The sequence below is a fragment of the Hemicordylus capensis genome, chromosome 4 (genome assembly GCF_027244095.1).
Source record: "Hemicordylus capensis ecotype Gifberg chromosome 4, rHemCap1.1.pri, whole genome shotgun sequence".
NCBI classification, from domain to species: domain Eukaryota; kingdom Metazoa; phylum Chordata; class Lepidosauria; order Squamata; family Cordylidae; genus Hemicordylus; species Hemicordylus capensis.
This window is the reverse complement of record NC_069660.1, coordinates 254,854,016-254,874,115: the sequence shown is the minus strand read 5'-3', so window position 1 is coordinate 254,874,115 and position 20,100 is coordinate 254,854,016. Positions and strand designations below refer to the sequence as shown.

Genomic DNA, 20,100 nt, shown 5'->3' with positions numbered 1-20,100 from the left:
ACCAAAGAGACCCTATTTCTAGTGCCCACCTGCCATACATTTGACAACAGAAGATGGGGGCTTGGAGAAGAGCCTCAGAGTGGAACTTAAGGCTTGGGCAAGATCATATTATTTGGGGATGAGTCCATTATTGTTGCCCCATGCTAAGAATGTGTGATGTAAATGAATGTAAGGTATAAGTGGAGCATACAGATTGCTCTCACCATACTTTAATTTACAACAGAGATTACTGTTTTGGAATTGTGTAAAAGGCATGCAATACTTACAGCATAGGTATAACCAAACCACTGGCCACAGCAGAACCTGCAGTCAAGCAGGACAACAGGAAATAAAATACCAGTGCTGTGAAAAGAGAGCCATATCCAAATTCCTCATGTGTCCCACGTCTGAATAAGTACATGATTCCTCTCATGCCATGTTCAGCCAAGAGGGCAGCAGCTTTAAATGAGACACAGAAAAATAATATAGCAGAAAGTTTCATAATATTAAGACACTCCCCTCCGCAAAAGCCTCACATTACAGTAGTTTTGGGTCTTTTATACTGAGTAGGGTTCTCTATGTGGTCACTAAGAGTCGACACCAACTTGACGACCCTCAATCAATCAATCAGGAGTTATAACAGTAAACACTAGTGCTAGATAGATGCCTGTAGGTGAAAGTCAGGGGAGAGAGAAGGACAGCACCCTCATTGCTGCTCTCCCTTCCCTTGCATGGACTCACCAGGCTACTTGACCATCTGGGCATTTAAACTGGAAATCAGCTGCTCGCTGATCTGCAAGGTAAATGCCCGGCTGCCCAGAAGGTTGATCAGCCAAGAGATGCACATGAGGGAAGGAAGGTGGGGGCAAAGTGGTGAAGAGCCAGGAGTGGCAGTAGTGGCAGTGGGAGGTGAGATGACACCTGTGGGTGGTAGGGACAGGGTGGGGGGCCCACACTTACTGGTGCAGGTGCCACCTAGGGCCCTGCCTCAACTCTCCTCATTAATGAGCCAGCCCTGCCTTGGGAGCAGGGATCTATCTAATTTTTGCTGATTAAATTCCTTGTATCCCAGCACGGGGTTTCCTTGCATACAGACAAACCCTTCCTGCCCTATTGCCTTTTCACATAACCTACTGGATCCTCTGGGCAAAACGACAAGTCCTATACAGGGGTGTGACAAAGTCATCTTTAGAAACTGAACTGTAGCTGAGTATGACACAGTTAGGAGGCATCTGATCCGCTTGGGATCTCAGGGGGATTTTATCTCATGTGCTACATTCACAGATATCCACAAGCGACACTTTTTAGAACTGGGCTGGTCTCAGGTCCTGTTCTGGAGAGAAACTAAACTAAACTCACTTTGAAAAACACTATAGTTACTTAAAGAAAAGCAATTATACACATTCTGTTTATCCTTGTATTGCTAGTTAAACATTTCCCCCTTACCTTCATTAAAGGTTTGGTTGGAATATTTCACTATATCTGGCCCAATCTGTAATGTTGCCGGTGGACAATTATATTCTGAAATTTGCCACCCCACTTGGCTTATGCTTAAAAATCAAAAAGAAAAACTATTAAGTTTACAAATGAAATATTCAGTGCTTCTATAAACTACTTATTTTCCATCAAACAATTCTAACATTGGTACTTATCTGGTTCTTTCTGCTTTAAGCACATTGGCTGACATCCTGTCTAAGTTTCTTGATGGAAGTCCTAATGAAATTAAGTAGCCCTTTCGAGTAACTCCTGAGTATTACTGTGGAGTAATTTAGCCTGAATATCAACCACTGTGCTAATCTGCCTTACTTTTAAGTCTCTAAGACTGGAACTAAACATCATGTAATATTGGAGGGGAGAGAGAAAGAGAGAATATGCTTGTTTCTATTCTGTGCCCAGCTGTTATTTGGGCAATTACCAAATTAGATTATTTGTGACCATCTGCCAGCCTAACAACTACAAGTTTCTGGATTTTTGTGACATCACTCCAAAAGACCTCTGTGATATAAACCAAATTCTTATGTTTCTAAATATGGAACATACATCTGAAGTATGTACACATTTCATTTCCTGTGCTCCCAGCCTCAAACAAGTTTTGTGGCCTATCTCCAGCAACATTCCATACAAGCATGCTCCTGAGCCATATGGAACGCCACTGAAGCTTCACAAACAAAGGGATTCTCCATTCTCAGATCATAGAAGCAATATTAAGCCAATGGCACCTAGAAAATAGAAACATACGTGCATCTCTTTCAGTACTTACTTTTCTGACTTACTAGCTGGATCAAACGTTGGCAGGACTTTGCTGGGAGTACAGTGGAAGAAATATGGCAAGTAGACAGTCACAGTAATGGTCAAAACCTGTACATTATTATAAAACAGAACAATTGATAGGTGCAACACATTCAGCTCTATAAAGATCAACCATATTTCTTTATGATCACCTGTTAGTTTGCACCCACACAATCTGAATCAGGAAACTTTGCATTTTACATTTACTAAGGATGCAGTGCTTCAGAGACTGCATTTAGGCCCCTGGAAGAGCTAAAATCAAAGATTACAATCTAACACACAGTTAAAACCCTTGGCTGACAGCCAGACTAAATTACTCATGAATAGTCCCTTTGAAATTAATGGGACAAATCAGTCATGACTAACTTGTTCTACTGAATTCAATGGGACTGCTCACAAGTTGACTGTCAGTCCTTGATTATTTTTTGTCCTGACCTTAGGAGCTAAAGTGTATGAGTACCATGAAGGTCATTTAGTCACTGGAACATCCCTTTTAAAGATATATACCATCCCAATTTGAACTCTTCTGAAGTTAAGCCCTGTTCATAAATTACATTATACTTATGTACAAGTGTTTGCACACATGTACATGTTTTTGTGCAAATGACTGTACATGCATGCATGCATTCATGCATTCATTCAAATTCAACAGAATTTGAAAGGGCCCTCTCAAATTCAGGATATAGACAGGAAGTGTACTGTTATGCATACACTGAACTTAGTGTATTAACTATACATGTATACAGATCTGCATATGCATACACTGTGCACAGATTGTATATGCATTGAACATAATGTGGGGAGAGAATTTTAAAAACAATGAATATTAAACACTGGGTAGCTCAGCCCAAACTCCATGTTAACTCCATGCATATAGATGGGACTGAACTCCTCATGAGTGTTTTGATACCAAGAAGTCCTGCTGTGGTTCAGTCAAAAAGAGATGAAAGAGGGAAATGTAAGCATTCAAACTAAGAGCCTCGTGATTTGTGCCCTGACAGCTGCCCTATTGATTTGCTTGTCCTGCCTGCCTGTGTTTCAGAACCAAATTCCTTGGACAGACAGCTCTGCTCAGTTGCAACTTCAAAGTAAGCCTCCTATGGGTCTGGCCCAGTGCTCCACCCAACTGCAGGCCCAATCCTTGCAGGACTCACACTTCAGGGCCTCATATGTTTCCTGTGCTGGAGGAAGACCAGAAATTACTAGTGAAAAGAATTTTTCTATTGACCCTTCCAAATATGGTATGTATTCAGAGGCTCTCTTCCCCCTAGACTTCCAGGCCCTCAAATCCTCTTTAGCCTGCCCTGGGTGATGTGGCCGCCATGCCATGCCACTGGCTCTCACTGTGCCGGGCGTGACTGCGACCTGCACCAGGGGGTGGGGGGCAAGTGTGACCTCTGTTTTAGAGACAGTGGGAAGTGGGATGGGACTATTTTAAGTTCTGTGCTGAAATGTTTCTGCTAATACATATTTGCATAAATATACCTGTTTTATAGTCTTACATTCTTGTGAGTGCAGTTGCTGTTTGTGCCCTCAATAACTCATCAAGTGTTAAAAATACTGGGGGGGGCGGGTTGATGCTTAACTTGCAGCCAGGTTTGGGGGTTGGCCTCTAAAGGCCTTTAGGTCCAGGCTCCAAAATTACTTAGGTGCACTTCTGTGTGTATCAACTGAACTATTTACTTAATTCTTCGAGACTACAGAAGAAAAACTGTGGGAATGAAACAGAAGCCGGAGTGTCAACACTGAAGATAAACGACCAGTGCTGACACACATATGGAGGATTCTGTTTTATAGCTGCTTCCCTCATACACACAAGGAAATATTATGAAGATTAAACTAAATGTTTATTCCGCAACAACTCCATTTCTCCTTCTCTTTTCCCTCCCTTTTCCTTTCTGACTCCTCCCCCACATTTTCTACAGCAGCGCTGCTCAACTTCATTCCTCCAGCTGTTCTCGGACTACAACTCCCATCCCCAACCAAAACAGTCAATAGCCAGGAATTATGAGAACTGTAGGCCAACATCTGAAGGGAGTTATTCGCACATGGCTTCATGCTGTGGGATGAATGTTGAGTGAAGTCACTTCGAATTACACTCACAGCACTGAGGGAAGCAGCCCTCCCCTCTGTTCTTGGATTATGTTTTGGTGCAAGTTCACATCACATGCCTCCATGTTTTACTTCCAGCCAACTGGGGGGCGGGGAGGAGAGAGAAAGATTTCTAAAGAGCTATATCTGCATTTCTAAAGAGAGTATCCCTCTTATCATGCTAAAGATTCTAAGTCAGTGCCTCTCCCTATTTGCTCCGCGTTTTCAGAAAAAGTCACTTAAAACCAGTATTTTAAAAACCTGGAAATACATCGAGATAAGCTAGAATTCGCAAGACAAAGCCCAATTTGTGTGTGGGGTGGGTCCAAGGATCTTGAAGGAACTTTGGGGTAAGTTGGCTGGTGTGTGAACACACACACTCTCTTCCAAAGGAGATTCAGGGTAACAGCCCTGTCTGTAAAGCCTCCTGGAGGGCCGAAGCTGAGCAGCCCTGCCCTACAGGATCCCAAATGGGACAAATGTTCAAACAACTAAATACAAAAGATGACTGAACAGAATACAAGCGATCCCTGTGTACACTGCATGGTATCTATACTTATTTTAGTAATCTCTGCTAACTGGGCAAAGAGGCACCTTTTACCGTGGTGATTCTCTTTATTTAGCAGGGGGAGAGTAACTGGCCCTATCCACCCCCAGCACAGTACCTCCAGTGACTGTTGCTGGTGTGTGTCTTATGTTTCTTTTTAGAATGTGAGCCCTTTGGGGACAGGGTTCCATCTTATTTGTTTGTTTTTTCTCCGTGTAAAGCACCCTGAGCCATTTTTGGAAAGGCGGTATAGAAATCAAATGAATGAATGAATGAATGAATGATAACCAGCTGTTATGCCAATTCTGTCTAAGCATCATTTGCTTTTCTATTAATCTTTACTTTTTCAGGCCCAGGCCTTGAGTCTGACAGAATCCAGTGAAAATGTGACTTTGGAACACAATGTCATTAAATACTTACAAGAACCAGCACAGATTCTAACAGCTTTGCTGTTTTTCTGAGAGACACTTTTGGAATTGTGCTGAAGAACTGCATACGTAATTTATTAATCTTTATATTCAGGAAAACAAAGAAAGCACCTAAAAGGCCGCCAAGTATTCCAAGGAAAATGGCTGGAACGAAGGCCAACACACTCATATCCAGTAAGTTCTTAACCTGAATGGAAAAGAAACGAAACAGTGTGTTCATTGAATTTTGCCAGTTGGTTGATATACAGAAGCCCTTGGGATAGAAGCAACATGATACAACAGCTCAGCAAATAAGTAGAAATTAGGTGTATAAAAAGCAGATTGCTCTTGTAATAGCTCATGAGTCATAACCAATAACCATGCCAAAGCCTTCACTGCGTCCAATGATGCCTTCTACTTTTCGGATCATGATGAAGTAGTGCTACAAAACCATTATACTGGAGCTGTGTGTGCAGCTTTGCAAAGAACCAGAATCAGCCTGAATTAAGCTACTGGATAGGCTGGCCTGTGTTGTGATTGATTGATTGATTGAGTGCCATCAAGGCAGTGTTGACTCTTAGTGACCACATAGATACTTTCCATGATGGTCTGTCTTCAACTTCGCCTTTAAGATCTTTCAGTGGTGCATTCATTGTTGTTGTAATCGAGTCCATCCACCTTGCTGCTGGTCGTCCTCTTCTTCTCTTTCCTTCAGCGTTTCCCAGCATTATGGACTTCTCAAGGGAGCTGGATCTTTGCATAACATGTCCAGAGTATGATAGTTTGAGCCTGGTCATTTGTGCCTCGAGTGAGAATTCTGGATTGTCCATGGTATCCTCAAAAGTCTTCTCCAGCTTGTGTTGTATGATGTGCTAATTATTGTTTAGCAAGCACCACCACTTTTTCTTTGAAGCCATATGTTGTGCCAATGCCTTCTGCAGAATAAACCATCTGACTGTCCAGCTACCTAAACTAAGCCAATAGACACATTAACCATTTGTGCTATAGAACACTGTTGACTAAGCAATTAGCTAACCCTTTCTTTGTCACCTTAGTTAAGCCTTTCTTTGCGTTTACTGGTGTTTACTAAACATTGTTGATGGAATTCAAGGGAAGGGTAACTGGAGAAACAAAGATATATGACTCAACTGATTATCTATGTATGAAACTGACTTTTACAGAGTCAGACTACTGGTCCATCTAGCTAAGTATTGCTTACTCTGGCTTGCAGCAGCTCATCAGGGAGGATTCTTCTCAGCCCTACCTGGAGATGCCAAGGATTGAACTAGGGATTTTCTGCTTGCCAAGCATCTGCTCCACTACTGCACTGTGGCCCCATCCCCATCATTCTAAAAATTCTTCTTCCAAAATGCATGGAAGGCTTTACTCTTAAAAGCCATGACTTGCATTTTCTAAAATCAGTACAGCCATGGTAAACTCATATACGGTACATCCACACAAATCTTCTTATCCGTTCAGTTGTGTCCAACTGTCGGTCACTCAATGGATCAATGCACTCCATGCCATCCTATCTCGTAGAGCTTCCTTTAATTCTGCCATGTTCATTCCACACAAATACAAATATACAAATGTGCTCAAATACCAGACACAAAGATACAAGTAACGCCACACAAGCCTATCCCATGCCTTTAGACCGATGCATTGATTTAGGCAGACTTTTGCAATGCCTTTCTTATTGCTTTGAGCAGGGCTGAGCCCATGGGCCAACCTTGGCCCATTCCAAAGCAACTTCTTTTGCTCCACAATAGTGCTAACAAACCTAGGCTGCAGTCCTAAACACACTTCCTTGGGAATAAGTCCCTCTGAACTTAGTGGCTGACATGAGGATGAAAATTACTAATAGTCCCACTGAAGCCACCTAATGGCATAGTGGGGAAATGACTTGACTAGCAAACCAGAGGTTCCCAGTTTGAATCCCCGACAGTATGTTTCCCAGGCTATGGCAAACACCTCATCGGGAAGTAGCGATATAGGAAGATGCTGAAAGGCATAATCTCATACTGCACGGTAGATGGCAATGGTAAACCCCTCCTGTATTCTACCAAAGACAACCCCAGGGCTCTGTGGTCACCAGGAGTTGTGACACCGACTCGATGGCACACTTTACCTTTACTCACTGAAATTAAAAGGACAGATTAAACATTGCCTAACTTGTACTTTTGATTACAGTGGAATTTACTTCTGAGTAAATATATCTAAGGCTGTGTTTTTAAAAAATACAGTTTTATTCACAGTTGCTGAAATCCAGACTAAATTACTCCTGACTAATCATGCTGCTAAGATGATGTGCGGTATTACAGAGACATAATGCTGCACCCAGAGGTTGCTCCATGGGCGGTTGCACTGGCAGTGCTTTTGCAGTGTTCCCCATTTGGGACAATGAAATTACATCATCCTTTAGAGTAATTCCTAAGTAGCAGAGTTGAGTAGCCTAGTCTGGATGTCAGCCAATGTTACTTGTTTGGAAAAGATGTGTTGAGAGTCTAGAGCCACAATTCAATGTGCTTAAGGATTAGTGGCTTATGAGTAACACTTTTGTGTATTTCTATCTCTTGTGCATTCTGGAGGTAGGCGCAGGGGAAGGGCAGAACTATTGCTCAGTGACGGAGCACCTGCTTTGCATGCAGAAGGTCCCATGTTCAGTCCTTGGAATCTCCAGATAGGGCTGGGAAAGACTCCTGCCTGAAACCCTGGAGAACCATTGCCAGTCAGCTAGATGAACCAATGGTCAGATTCAGTATAAGGCAGGCAGCTGCTTATGTTCATAAAGGCAAAGGACCACTGCCATTTTGTTTCTTGAGAAGATCTTTCAGGAAACCTGTTTGTTCCTTAGCCTGCTCCCCAGCTAATGAGTTCACACTATCTAAACACATGTGTTCCATACCTGTGAAGCCAGCTATAGAGCTTGATTATCCATGAGCCCTTGCTCAAATGAAGCCCATCAATTTATTTTTTTAAGTTGGAACATGAAGGTGAGCACTGCAATAAAAGTTCTATTTCCATTCTATTTGATTTGGTGGATGGGATATAAGTATCTCTATATTAAGTCTGCTGTAAGTGGCTTTCTCCAAGAAAACTGCATTAGAATATGTTTTCTCTCTCTTTCTTCAATTTAACTTCTATGAAGTTGATCCATAAGTCAGTCATATCAGAAAGATCAAAGCTGAAGAAGTGTGCTTTGCATTTGCAACAGGAGGTTATAAAGTTGAATCTTTTCTTCATTCCTCCTTGAGTTCATTCCACATGTTCATGCCTGCTCCTTAAAACTTAAGTTTTATCTCCAACCAAGATGAGCTGTTCTTTGCTTCAAGTCATAGTAAGTTGTGCAACTTCATTCTATGCATACTTACTCAGAAGTAAATAGTGGATTATAAAATTAAGTCATCTCACTGATCTCACTGGGACTTACTCTCAAGTAAATGTGCATAGACCTACAACACAGAAAATCAAAGAGATGTCATGCATAGAGTGAGACTGAAATAAAAACAATATTTTCCTTGAAAAAAACACCTGCAAGCTTTCTGCTCAGAGTTTGTTCACTGTAGAGCAGCCTGATTATCACTATAAAACATGAAAGATGCCAAATCTCTCTGGAGCTCAATGCAAATTGAAAGGAAAACATTGCTGATTATCAGGCCTGGCTAACAAGCAAAAAATGGGGAGCCATGGTAGAAAAACCACATTGGCTGCAATTCCATCCAGATTTTCCTTTGGGGAAATAAGGAGTCAAAATCAATTGGTCTTTTGTGAACTATCCTCAAAAGAGCTTGTAAAGAACTATAAAATATTAATCAAGGCAGCAGTCATAATCCACTATTGTTCTGCATGATAATTATAGAGCAGTGACTTTTTTTGCATGTTAAGTATCTACCTCTAGGGAGGAAATTCCATAAACCAAACCAGATGCCACAACCAAAAAGCCTCAGTTTCTGATCACAAATAGCCAAACAGCAATGGCACTCAGAGCAGCATCTCTGGGGATGCTGGTCTTGTGGTAGCAAGCATGACTTGTCCCCCTAGCTAAGCAGGGTCTGCTCTGGTTGCATTTGAAAGGGAGACTAGAAGTGTGAGCACTGTAAGATATTCCCCTCAGGGGATGGAGCCGCTCTGGGAAGAGCAGAAGGTTTCAAGTTCCCTCCCTGGCTTCTCCAAGATATGGCTGAGAGAGATTCCTGCCTGCAACCTTGGAGAAGCCGCTGCCAGTCTGTGAAGACAATACTGAGCTAGATAGACCAATGGTCTGACTCACTATATGGCACCTCCCTATGTTCACTGATCTCAGCTCCTGGGGAGAGGGGGTTTACTCTCCTATGCCAAAAGTTGGGCAGGCAGAGTGTGACTTTGTTGACTCCTGGACCTCACAGTAGCTTTTAATACCATTAAGCATGGTATCATTCTGGACTACCTTTCAAGAATGGGTGTGTGGACACTGTTTTTCAATTACTTTGTTCATTCTTGGAGGGTAGGCTGGGGGAGACTATTGCTTTGTCCCTCAGTTGTTGGATTGGATGGGTCAGAGCAACTTCTTATTTATTTATGTATTTAAAACATTTATATCCCACCATTCCAGCACATTGTTGCTCTAAGCAGTTTACAATAACAGCAGCAACAATAATAAAATGCCCCCCCAAAAAAACCCAGCAACACAAAATTAAAAGCAATAGAAACCACTTAAAAGCAACGACACAGAGGCTAAAATTGTTTAAACTGGGAAACCAATTAAAACCATATTTAAATTAAAACACCTCTTGGCAGAGAAGGGTTTTCAAGCTCTTTTTACAATTCAGCAGGAAGGGAGATTGGCTAAGCTCCTCTGGGAGGACATTCCAAAGATGAAATACTGAAAAGGCCCTGTCCCTAGTCCCTGCCAACTGAATAAATGTCAAAAGTGGAGCCAAGGGCAGGTCCTGTGAGGAGGAACAGAGGAGAAAGGACCCTGGCTGATTGATATGGATGAAATTCCATGGCCCAAAGCCATAAAGGCTACTGAAGGTCAAAAGTAAAAAAGTTTAGTCCAGACAAAAGGAAGATGGGTGGATTTTCTGATTTAGGATTAAGTATATCTTCTTTTCTGCACTTCCTCTGAAGAATCCTGTTCATAGCTTCAGAATGCTCCTTGATCTGGTACTGCTTTTAGAGGATCAATTGATGGCAGTGTGGAGGAGCACTTTTTACCAACCTTTGGGTGATACACTAGCTGCATTCTTTTCTGATAAAGCTAGATATTATCACAGTCCTCCAGGCTCTAATTACCTCCAGGCTTGAATACCATAACATCAGAAACTTCAACTGGTTCAAAATGCAGCTGTCAGGTTGTTAAGTGGATGTAGTAATTAAGAGCAGGGGTCCCAACCTTAGATCTCCAGAAATTGTTAGACTACAACTCCCATCATGGAGTTCAGCCTTCAACCATTGTGGCTCAGGATAATGTGTACTATAGTCCAACAATGTCTAGAGACCCACAGTTAGGAACCCCTGGTTTAGAGATATTATTTCAGTAATATCTAGTCTGCACTGATTACCTGTTTATGGGGTCTACTCAAGCTACAGTTAAGTATCTTAATTATTAACAATCTTAATTATTTATTTATCTTCCTATGTAAACCGCTTTGGAAACTTGTTGAAAAGCAAAGTGTGTGTGTAGATAGATAGAAAAATAGATAGTAATTAACTACAGTGGTCCCTCGACTTACGAACTACTCGACAACCGAATTTTTCGACCTACGAAAGGAAAAAGTGGCCGCACGCTTACGAATTTTTCGACATCCGAACAGAAAACTGTTGGCGGTTTTAGATGCGGTTTCCTCGACTTACGAATTTCAGATGCGGTTTCCTCGACTTACGAATTTTGATAATGTGGTCGTTGCCCCATGGCGAGCAATGCTCTGCAGGAGTTTGCAGAATTTGCGGAGTTTGCATTTTGCATGCCTTTAAAGTGCACTTGATAAAGAGTTTTGCACATAAAACTGGGTGTCTGGGTCTTTTTCCTAGGCTCCGGAACGAATTAATCCGTTTCCAATGCATTCCTATGGGAAACCGCTTTTCGACTTAAGGAACTTTTCGACCTACGAATGTGCATTCGGAACGGATTAACTTCGTAAGTCGAGGGACCACTGTACTGGGGTTCCTGCAATGGCTATGGCTATAATTCTTCTTGAACCTTGAAATCTGATGAGCCTACATACTGATGTGGCATACCATTTGGAATCATAGGGATCTGAGATATTATGTACAAAAAAGCGGGGAAAGCCAGCATATAGCAAGAGCTCTGATACTGTCTGGAATGTTAAATGTAACCATGATCTCATCTATAATACCTATTGCACAAAGGAAGCACCAGTCCCTAAAGAACTCAGGACTTCCTTGGACATCATTACAGGTAAATGTGTTTTCATGAGACTGTTTTATTTCTTAGATTTTCTTTCTTTTTTTCTTTCTTTCCCCAACTGCATCCAAATTCAATTAAATTTGCTAAATTCCATGAATGTACATCTGGCTAGAGATCAGATGAGAATGAACACAGCTCCACAAAGGAATACTAAAGAAGAGCCTGCAAGAAATCACATTAGAAATACATTCCAAAATATGAAATGGAAAAACCAATGGGTACTTTCTGACAGTGTAGCACTTTTTAGTATTCACAGCAGGAAAAAGTATTGTTATGAAACAAGTAAGATTGTTCTGCAAGAGCTTTCTCTCTCTCAGTTCCCTCAATAATCCTCCTAGCTTGCCAAAAACACCAATATTACAAAGTATTATTTGTCACCAACTATGCTTAGCATCAATTTTTGTTGAGAGTACACTTCAGTTTACAGGACCAGAGCCTATGTTTTATGGCTTATTCACAGAGGAAACATAAATTGGTTTGTGCTGACATCAATCCATAATGCAAATATAAAATCTGTGGTATTTCCCATATTAACCGCCACACATAGCACAGACACGTTAAGAGAGGCTCAAAGGAATTTTTGAGTATCTTATCTTAAGGAAAATCAGTTTGAAATGAGATACTTTAGAAGAGAGAAACTGTGTGTGTGTGCGCGCTTAACCCTTTCCCATCCATGGCTTCTCTATTGAGAATCGCTTCCTCAGCTGTTCCCCACCCTCTCCACAAACATGTTTGCCCTTGCATAAAGTATACACTGAAAATAGGCAAGTGTTATTTAAGGACTTCGTACACTCTCAGAGGATATGGAAGGGTGGGAGCATAAATAGACAGTTCTGAAGTGGCTGTGCTGGTTCCTGCAACACCACAGAGCTCTGAATCAGCATACGTACAAGACCACTTCTCCCCATCAGGGGCGTATCTATGGTGGGGCAGGCAGGGCATGCGCCCTGGGCGCCACTTGAAGGGGGCACCACTTTTTAAAATGAAAAATTTTAAAGGCCACCGAAAACAAAATGGCCACCACACATGCTTAAATGGCCTCTATGAGGCCCTAGGCCATGCCAGGCCTCGCAAAAGCCATTTGAGCATGTGTGGTGGCCATTTTGTTTTTGGTGGCCATTTTTTAAAAAATGACCACCTCACATGCTCAAATGGTCCCTGTGAGGCCCTAGACCTTGCGAGGCCTTGCAGAGGCCATTTAAGCATGTGTGTGAGCCTCTCAAATGGCCAACCACACCAATCTTTGCAGGCCCAAACAGCCCAAAAATCAGCCTGGGATGGGCTGCGGCAGTGAATTAAGAGGCCAGAGGGGGGAGGGGGAACCTTTGCAGATCCCCCCACCCATGGCCTTTAGGAAGCCCCCAAAGGGGCTACCGATAATTTTTTAAAACAAATTAATATAAGTCACTGTACACATATTTAATTTGGCACTATGTTCAGAGAATCAGCTTGTGAATACTGAGCTGAAGCTTATGAGCTAGGATTGTATTCATTTGCTCTTACTTTGCTTCTTGTGATAAGTGAGTTAAATGTGATGTCCTAATAATATGGCTATTAATGGTGAGTTTGTCTTTGAATCAGTGTGAAATCCTTAGTATTAAGGCCACTAGGAGTTTCTTGCTCTCTTTCTCTCATTTTAACTGTCTTTCTGAAATACTAGAATATATTCCAGGCAGTGACACAGTTTACTCCGCATATCTTTTAATTATTTTCAGAGTATCTGGGAAAAGCCAAATTCTCCATTTCTTTTTGAAACTTATGTAACAGTGATGCTACAATGCATAGTAGAGAATTAAACAGACACTTCTGTTTAGTTTTCCAAGTACACCTCCACATAGTATTTGGGTATTTCATGAGCCCCAGCATACAGAAATTTGTCGTTTTCCAGCATTTTTTGGTCTGGCTAAGTCCACTGCTAAATAGTTTTTGAAATATTAAAAGATTAACGAGCTTGACTTGTATTTTTCAGCTGATATTATGGTAAAGTTATCTGGAAGATGGGTGTCAGATGTTTGGACAGGGGGCACAATTTCAGTGCTTGCCCTAGGCGCTGTTTTCCCTACATACGCCTCTGCTCCCCATATGTTTTTCTCCACTTATTACAATCTGCACCAAGTGACCAGCTCCACAATCCATCACCTCATGAGATCAAACTGGCCTTAGCAAGCAGGCATAGCAGATTTTTTTCTGTAGTGGCCCCAGAGCTGTGGGATCCCCTCCCAGGGGACTTCAACTAAAATACAACCCCATTAGAAGGGTTTTGAAATCTTATTCAGAAAGATAGTCAGGTACTGATGTCACTTGAGCAACATACATATTGCTGCTGCTTTGGATATCTTTGTTTGTTTGTATAGAGCTTTTCTATAGAGTTTATCAACAGAGTAGAGAAATCAGGCTGTTGCCATACAGTACTGTGATGTATATCAACTTAGTACATACCCAAAATAAAATCCTCTTCTCAGCTTTGAAAAATCCAAATTGACCCCTGTAGACAAATCCACTGAGAGAAGAGGAGAGTAAATCTGTGGTAAAAGCAGCCATCAAACAGCAGAAGAAGGTTTGCCAGGCCAATTTGATATCCCAGAAAGAGGCTACTTCCTCTAATGTAAATAGAAGTCCACCCACTGGAGCATGGAATACAGAGGCAATCCCGGCTCCTGCACCCGCTGTAACAAAATTCCTCCTGTAACAAGAGGGGGAAAACACTAAGAACAATGACAACAAATCCATTGAGGTACAGCACAGCTTCACAATCCCATTGTGTTTATTAGGCTTTTGATAAGCAAGCTTCATCCTTAGATCACAAAACAGCAGAGATAAATAATTGCTATTTCGTGAACCAGGAAGAAGTGTCAGCCTCAGAAATTTCTGAAACTAGTATCATAGTGACACACAAAGATGGCAAATGGAGGTATCCCCTCTAAAACCTGCTACCTGAGTTAGTTTGATTTGTTTTTATTTGCATCTGGTCAACTGACTGGCAAAATATAGCAAAGTAAAACTACCTAGGGAAGCTGCTTTATGATAAGACTGGCACTGCTGGGAATTGCACATTTTGACAAGCCCCAACATTATTTTTTCCTCCTCTAACATTTGAAATGTGATCAGGGAAAAGTAATATTCAAGAAAGGATGTGGATAAAAGTGGTGAAAAGCACAAGCCTTTGTAACACAAGAGCCATGAAAATTCTGTGTATAAGACTGATTATCTGACATTATTATTATTATTTTTCACATTCAGACAGGTGTTATTGACTGGTTTGTTTTATCCAGACATCGAGTCCTTCTCAAGGACCTGGGATGGCTGGATTTTATTATCAGTGTTGTTGCTGTTATTATAGATATCGTCGCAGAATATAGGCTGTTCCCAGTAAAGCTGCTTTTTGTAATTGGCTGATGGTGATTTCTGTGGCCCCTATGGTGTTGAGGTGCTCTTCAAGGTCTTTTGGAACTGCACCCAGGGCGCCAATTACCACTGGGATGATTTTGGTCTTTTTCTGCCACAGCCTTTCAATTTCAATTTGTAGATCTTTGTATTTTGGCATTTTTTCTATTTCTTTTCCTTCTATTCTGCTATCCCCTGGTATTGCTATGTCGATTATTTTGACTTGTTTTTCTTTCTTCTCAACTACAGTTATATCTGGTGTATTGTGTGGCAGATGTTTGTCTGTTTGTAGTCGGAAGTCCCATAATATTTTTACATCTTCATTTTCTTAAACTTTTTCAATTTTATGGTCCCACCAATGTTTGGCTACAGGTAGCTTGTATTTTTTGCGGATGTTCCAGTGTATCATCCCTGCTACTTTGTCATGCCTTTGTTTGTAGTCAGTCTGTGCGATCTTTTTACAACAGCTGATTAGGTGGTCCACGGTTTCATCTGCTTCTTTACAAAGGCGGCACTTGCTGTTTGTGGTGGATTTTTCGACTTTTGCTCTTATTGCATTTGTTAGTAGTGCCTGTTCTTGTGCAGCCAGTATTAAACCTTCTGTTTCTTTCTTCAAGTTGCCATTCTTAAGCCATTGCCAGGTCTTGGCGATGTCTGATTTTCCACTTATATTGTGCAAATATTGACCATGCAGTGGCTTGTTTTTCCATTTTCCTGCTCGGTTCTTGACTTGTTCTTTCTTGTAGGCCTGCTTTGTTTCATTGGTGTTGAATAGTTTCTCATTATTGACCATTTGAAGTGCATCTTCTTCACTGTCCTTGATATATTCTTCAAGGCCTCTTTTCTCCTCCTCTACTGTTTGATGGACTTGCAGCATTCCTCTTCCAACTGAGCTGTGAGGGAGATATAGCCTATCTACATCCCTGCGCGGGTGCAGAGCATGATTGATGGTCATGATTTTCCTGGTCTTACGATCTAGCATCTCTAGCTGTGCCTGGGTCCAGTCTATTATTCCTGCAGTGTATCTGATAACAGGTATAGCCCAGGTGTTTATAGCTTGTATGATGTTCCCGCCATTGAGTTTGGACGTGAGGATTGTTCTAACTCTCCTGATGTATTCACTTCCCATTTTTCTTTAAACTTCGGTGTGTGCAATGTTATCAGCCTGGAGAATGCCCAAGTATTTGTAAGGTTCTTTCTCTTCCAGGTTCTAGATCTTGCTTCCATTGGGCAGTTCTATTCCTTCTGTTTTTCTTATTTTCCCTCTGTTCATTATTAATGCAGCACACTTGTCTAGTCCAAACTCCATTGCTATATCGCTACTGAATATACGGACAGTGTTTAGCAGTGATTCGATTTCTGACTGGGACTTTCCATACAACTTCAGATCATCCATGTACAGCAGATGGTTGGTTTTACTTGATGTTTTAGATGTTTGGTATCCGAGGCCTGTTTTGTTTAGTATTTGTGAAAGTGGGGTCATGGCAATTACAAACAACAGAGGGGATAGTGAGTCCCCTTGGAAAATGCCTCTTCTAATGCTAACCTGTCCAAGTGTCTCGCCATTGATTCTTAACTGTGTACTCCACATGCTCATTGCTTTTTTTATAAATATCTGAATGTTTTTGCTGACACCAGTTGTTTCTAAACATTTTAGTATCCATGTGTGAGGCAATGAATCGAAGGCTTTCTTGTAGTCAATCCATGCAACACTTAGATTGGTTTTTCTTCTCTTGCAATTTTCTAAAATCATTTTGTCAATCAGCAGCTGGTCTTTTGTGCCTCTGGTGTTCAGGCAATTTCCTTTCTATTCAACTGGAAGCTGTTTGTTAGTTAATAAGTGTTGCATCACTTCATCTGCTATTATTCCAGTTAATAATTTGAACATGGTTGGCAGGCAGGTGATCGGTCTATAATTACTTGGAACTTTGCTGGGTCTTTCATGGTGAGATGAGTTTTTCCAGTTGTTAGCCATTGTTCAATATCACCTCCTTGCAAAATGTGATTGAACTGTTTTGATAGTTGTTTATGAAGGCATGCTAGGTGTTTAAGCCAAAAGCCATGCAGTTCATCGTCACCTGGAGCAGTCCAATTTTTAATTTCCTTTGCTCTTTCACTTATTAATTCTGGTGTTATTATTAGATCTTGCATTTGTTGATTACATTTTTCGACCTCTTTCACCCAACCTGCTTTTTTATTATAATCTATTGGATTTTCCCATAATTTCCCCCAGAATTGCACTGTTTCTTCTTTATTTGGTGTTTCTATGTTTCTTGCAGTTTCTCCTTCTATGCTTTGGTAGAAACGTCTCTGATTCGACTGGAATTGGAGATTCTGCCTGTGCTGTGTAGTTCTGGCTTCATATCTGCTAATCTTCTTTGACACTGCTGTTATTTGCTGCTTTATTATTTCCAGGACTTCTCTAATTTTCCTTGAATCTAGTGGTATTTTTGGATCAGATACTGTTTGGTGTTTTCATTCTTCAGCTTCTTGTCTTTCATATCTTTCAATTTACTAGCATCTGATCTAAGCCTGGAGATTTTATTTTCTAATCTATACTTCCATTTAGGTGATGTACTACTTTCTTTTTTTACAGGTCCATTGATCTTATATCCGAGCTCTTGTGTTGTTATTGTTGCTGCACTGTACATTAGTTGGTTTGTTTCTTGCAAATTATTCGTTGTTATTTCTGCAAGTGCAGCATTGACATCTTTTAATACCTGAGCAAGTTGTTTTTTGGCAATTGTTTTTAGAGCGGGAAGTCGAAACCTGGTGGTTGTTTGGTTCATGTGCTCAGTTATTTTTTGCTTTAGTTCTTGTTGCTTTTCTGTTAAACGGCATTTGGGTTTTTGAGGTGAAGGCAAAGGGGAGGTTGCCTGGTTTTGATTTTGAAACAGTTCAGCAACAGTGGTATCCTCTATTTCCAACACCTCCTCCACCTGCGCCTGAGCAACTGCTTCAGTTGGTGGTAATTCTTCTTCCATATCTTTAGCCTGTGTTGCTCTTTGCAGTTCTTCCAGCTCAACTCCTGTGAATACTTTATTTCTTTTTATGAATCTTCTCTGGTCTGCTAGCCTTTGTTCTGTTATTTCTGTATCTGGATGCTTCTCTTTCCAAATCTGGTACATTCTTTTTAAATAACCTCTTCTAGTTGGACTAGACTTGTAATAGCAGATCATTATTTCCTTGTTGGCATTTTTCGTATATTTTTTTCGGTTAAGCGACGTTTCTTCCAGTAACTTTGCTGTCTTCAGCCCTGGTTGCTCAACTAAAGATCCTGAGTCCTGTTGCCCACTTGCCACCAGATGTCCAGGGACTCCAGCTCCTGGAGTGGTCCTTGTTGACACGGGCGACGACTGATCCGGTATTATTATTATTATTGTTGTTGTTGTTGTTATGTGCCATTTGCACGCAGAGTGCTTTTGCTCACATCTTCTACCATTTTTAATGTTTGTGACCTAACAACATGAGTAAATTAACATTAAACTTTAGCCTCAGATTTTAATTGATATGTTCCTGTGCTCTATGGGTGTGCAAAAGTGTAAGCATGCTTGATGGACCAGTTCAAAGATTTGCTGCACCAACAAGTAAATGCTCAGGATGGGGTATAGAAACTGCTGCCCTGTCAGAGACCATAACTGTGAACAGGCAATAGCAGGAATGTTACGCTTGAACTGCAACCAGGAATGTCAGAGGCCCAAACCAAACGTGAACAGAAGATGTAAGAAAGCAGGCTATCTGCTTTGTAGATCTATATACACTGAATCTTCAATGCATATATACAGTGACTCTGCATCGTGCCAACCCACATATTCCAATAGGCTACAGCTAACAAATTATTTCTGGTTTGGCCAGAACTAGCAACTCTTGTGATGCTGAATCAACCCAAGAACTAGTAGATAAAAGCTCAAAGGCCAGTGTACTGGGTATAACCTGAACCTGGAGGTTTTTCCAAATGGCAATTTACTCTTGCTTCACTATGTATAGGGTAGGGGGAAGTTCATATGAGGGAGGGGTTTACAACGACTTCAGTACAGTAACAGGAAGATGCCATTCATACAGCCTACAGCTTTTTTCACGGCAGTTCATGATGATTGGCTCTTAATATGTAATATAAGCATGTTTTTTTAAGTTGCATTTTTGGAGAGCGTTGGAAACAGCAGTGCAGGATACTCCAACATTTTCACTGTGCTGTATGGAGAGACCCCGTGGATAAAGTGAGAGATGGAGGTGTGACTACCTGCCAAAGAATGACTCTGGGGAGCATCTGCGTCGCTTGCCACACCTCTCAATCCCTCAGTGGGTAGACTTGTTTCTAGTACCCTGCAGTCAACTTCAGTTCAATATAATATATTATTTTTTCATTTTTCCCTAGTGCTCTCATGCACTGCCAGCAGGGAAAACCTTGTGAAATCTAGTACTACTCTCTCCCAATCAGAGCCCCAATTCGGTTTTTGTCTGAGTTGCAACAGCCACTTGTGACATCCTGAAACAGAGCCTTGATTTAAAGCTACAGGGTAGTAACTCAGGAATCCTGTGAGATAGCACAAGAGCACTCTAGCCAGAGGCCACTGAAAATACAATTTTAAAAAATTGGAAAAATTATCGGAAACTACGCATGCACACACACTTACTGCTTGCCTACCTGGGCACAGGTGGATGCACCAATAAGAAGCAGAAGTTAGGGAGACCTGCCTTCTCTTCATCCCTGGCCAGAAATGGGCGGGATAGAAAGGGAGACGCCTGCCATCTGAACAAGCCAAGTCAAAACTGAGTTTGGGTTCTGACCTCGAAAACCCGTAAGGAACCATGATCAACCACAATAACAATCAGCAATGTGAACAGCCCAGATTTGCTCCAATTTCTGCTTCTTTACGCGTATACGCTTTATATAATTTCGTCCTAACTCGTCCTAAATTATACCACTTTTTACTGCAGTAACCAGCCCCCACTCTGGGAAAACTCCAGGTGAATTCAAGTTGCCATGGGAACTT

At 41.3% G+C, this 20,100-nt stretch overlaps 1 protein-coding gene across 1 annotated transcript in view; it reads right to left on the bottom strand.

Moving 5' to 3' along the window:
- The window catches only part of LOC128323221 (chloride channel protein C-like), a 129,174-nt gene that overhangs the window by 97,519 nt on the left and 11,555 nt on the right, over positions 1 to 20,100 (bottom strand). Inside the window, exons 6-10 of the mRNA XM_053245949.1 lie at positions 14,162 to 14,405; positions 5,327 to 5,521; positions 2,240 to 2,337; positions 1,426 to 1,529; positions 267 to 438 (exon numbers count right to left, since the gene is read on the bottom strand). Coding sequence (XP_053101924.1) covers positions 267 to 438; positions 1,426 to 1,529; positions 2,240 to 2,337; positions 5,327 to 5,521; positions 14,162 to 14,405 — 813 coding nt within the window. The remainder of the gene's footprint in view (positions 1 to 266; positions 439 to 1,425; positions 1,530 to 2,239; positions 2,338 to 5,326; positions 5,522 to 14,161; positions 14,406 to 20,100) is intronic.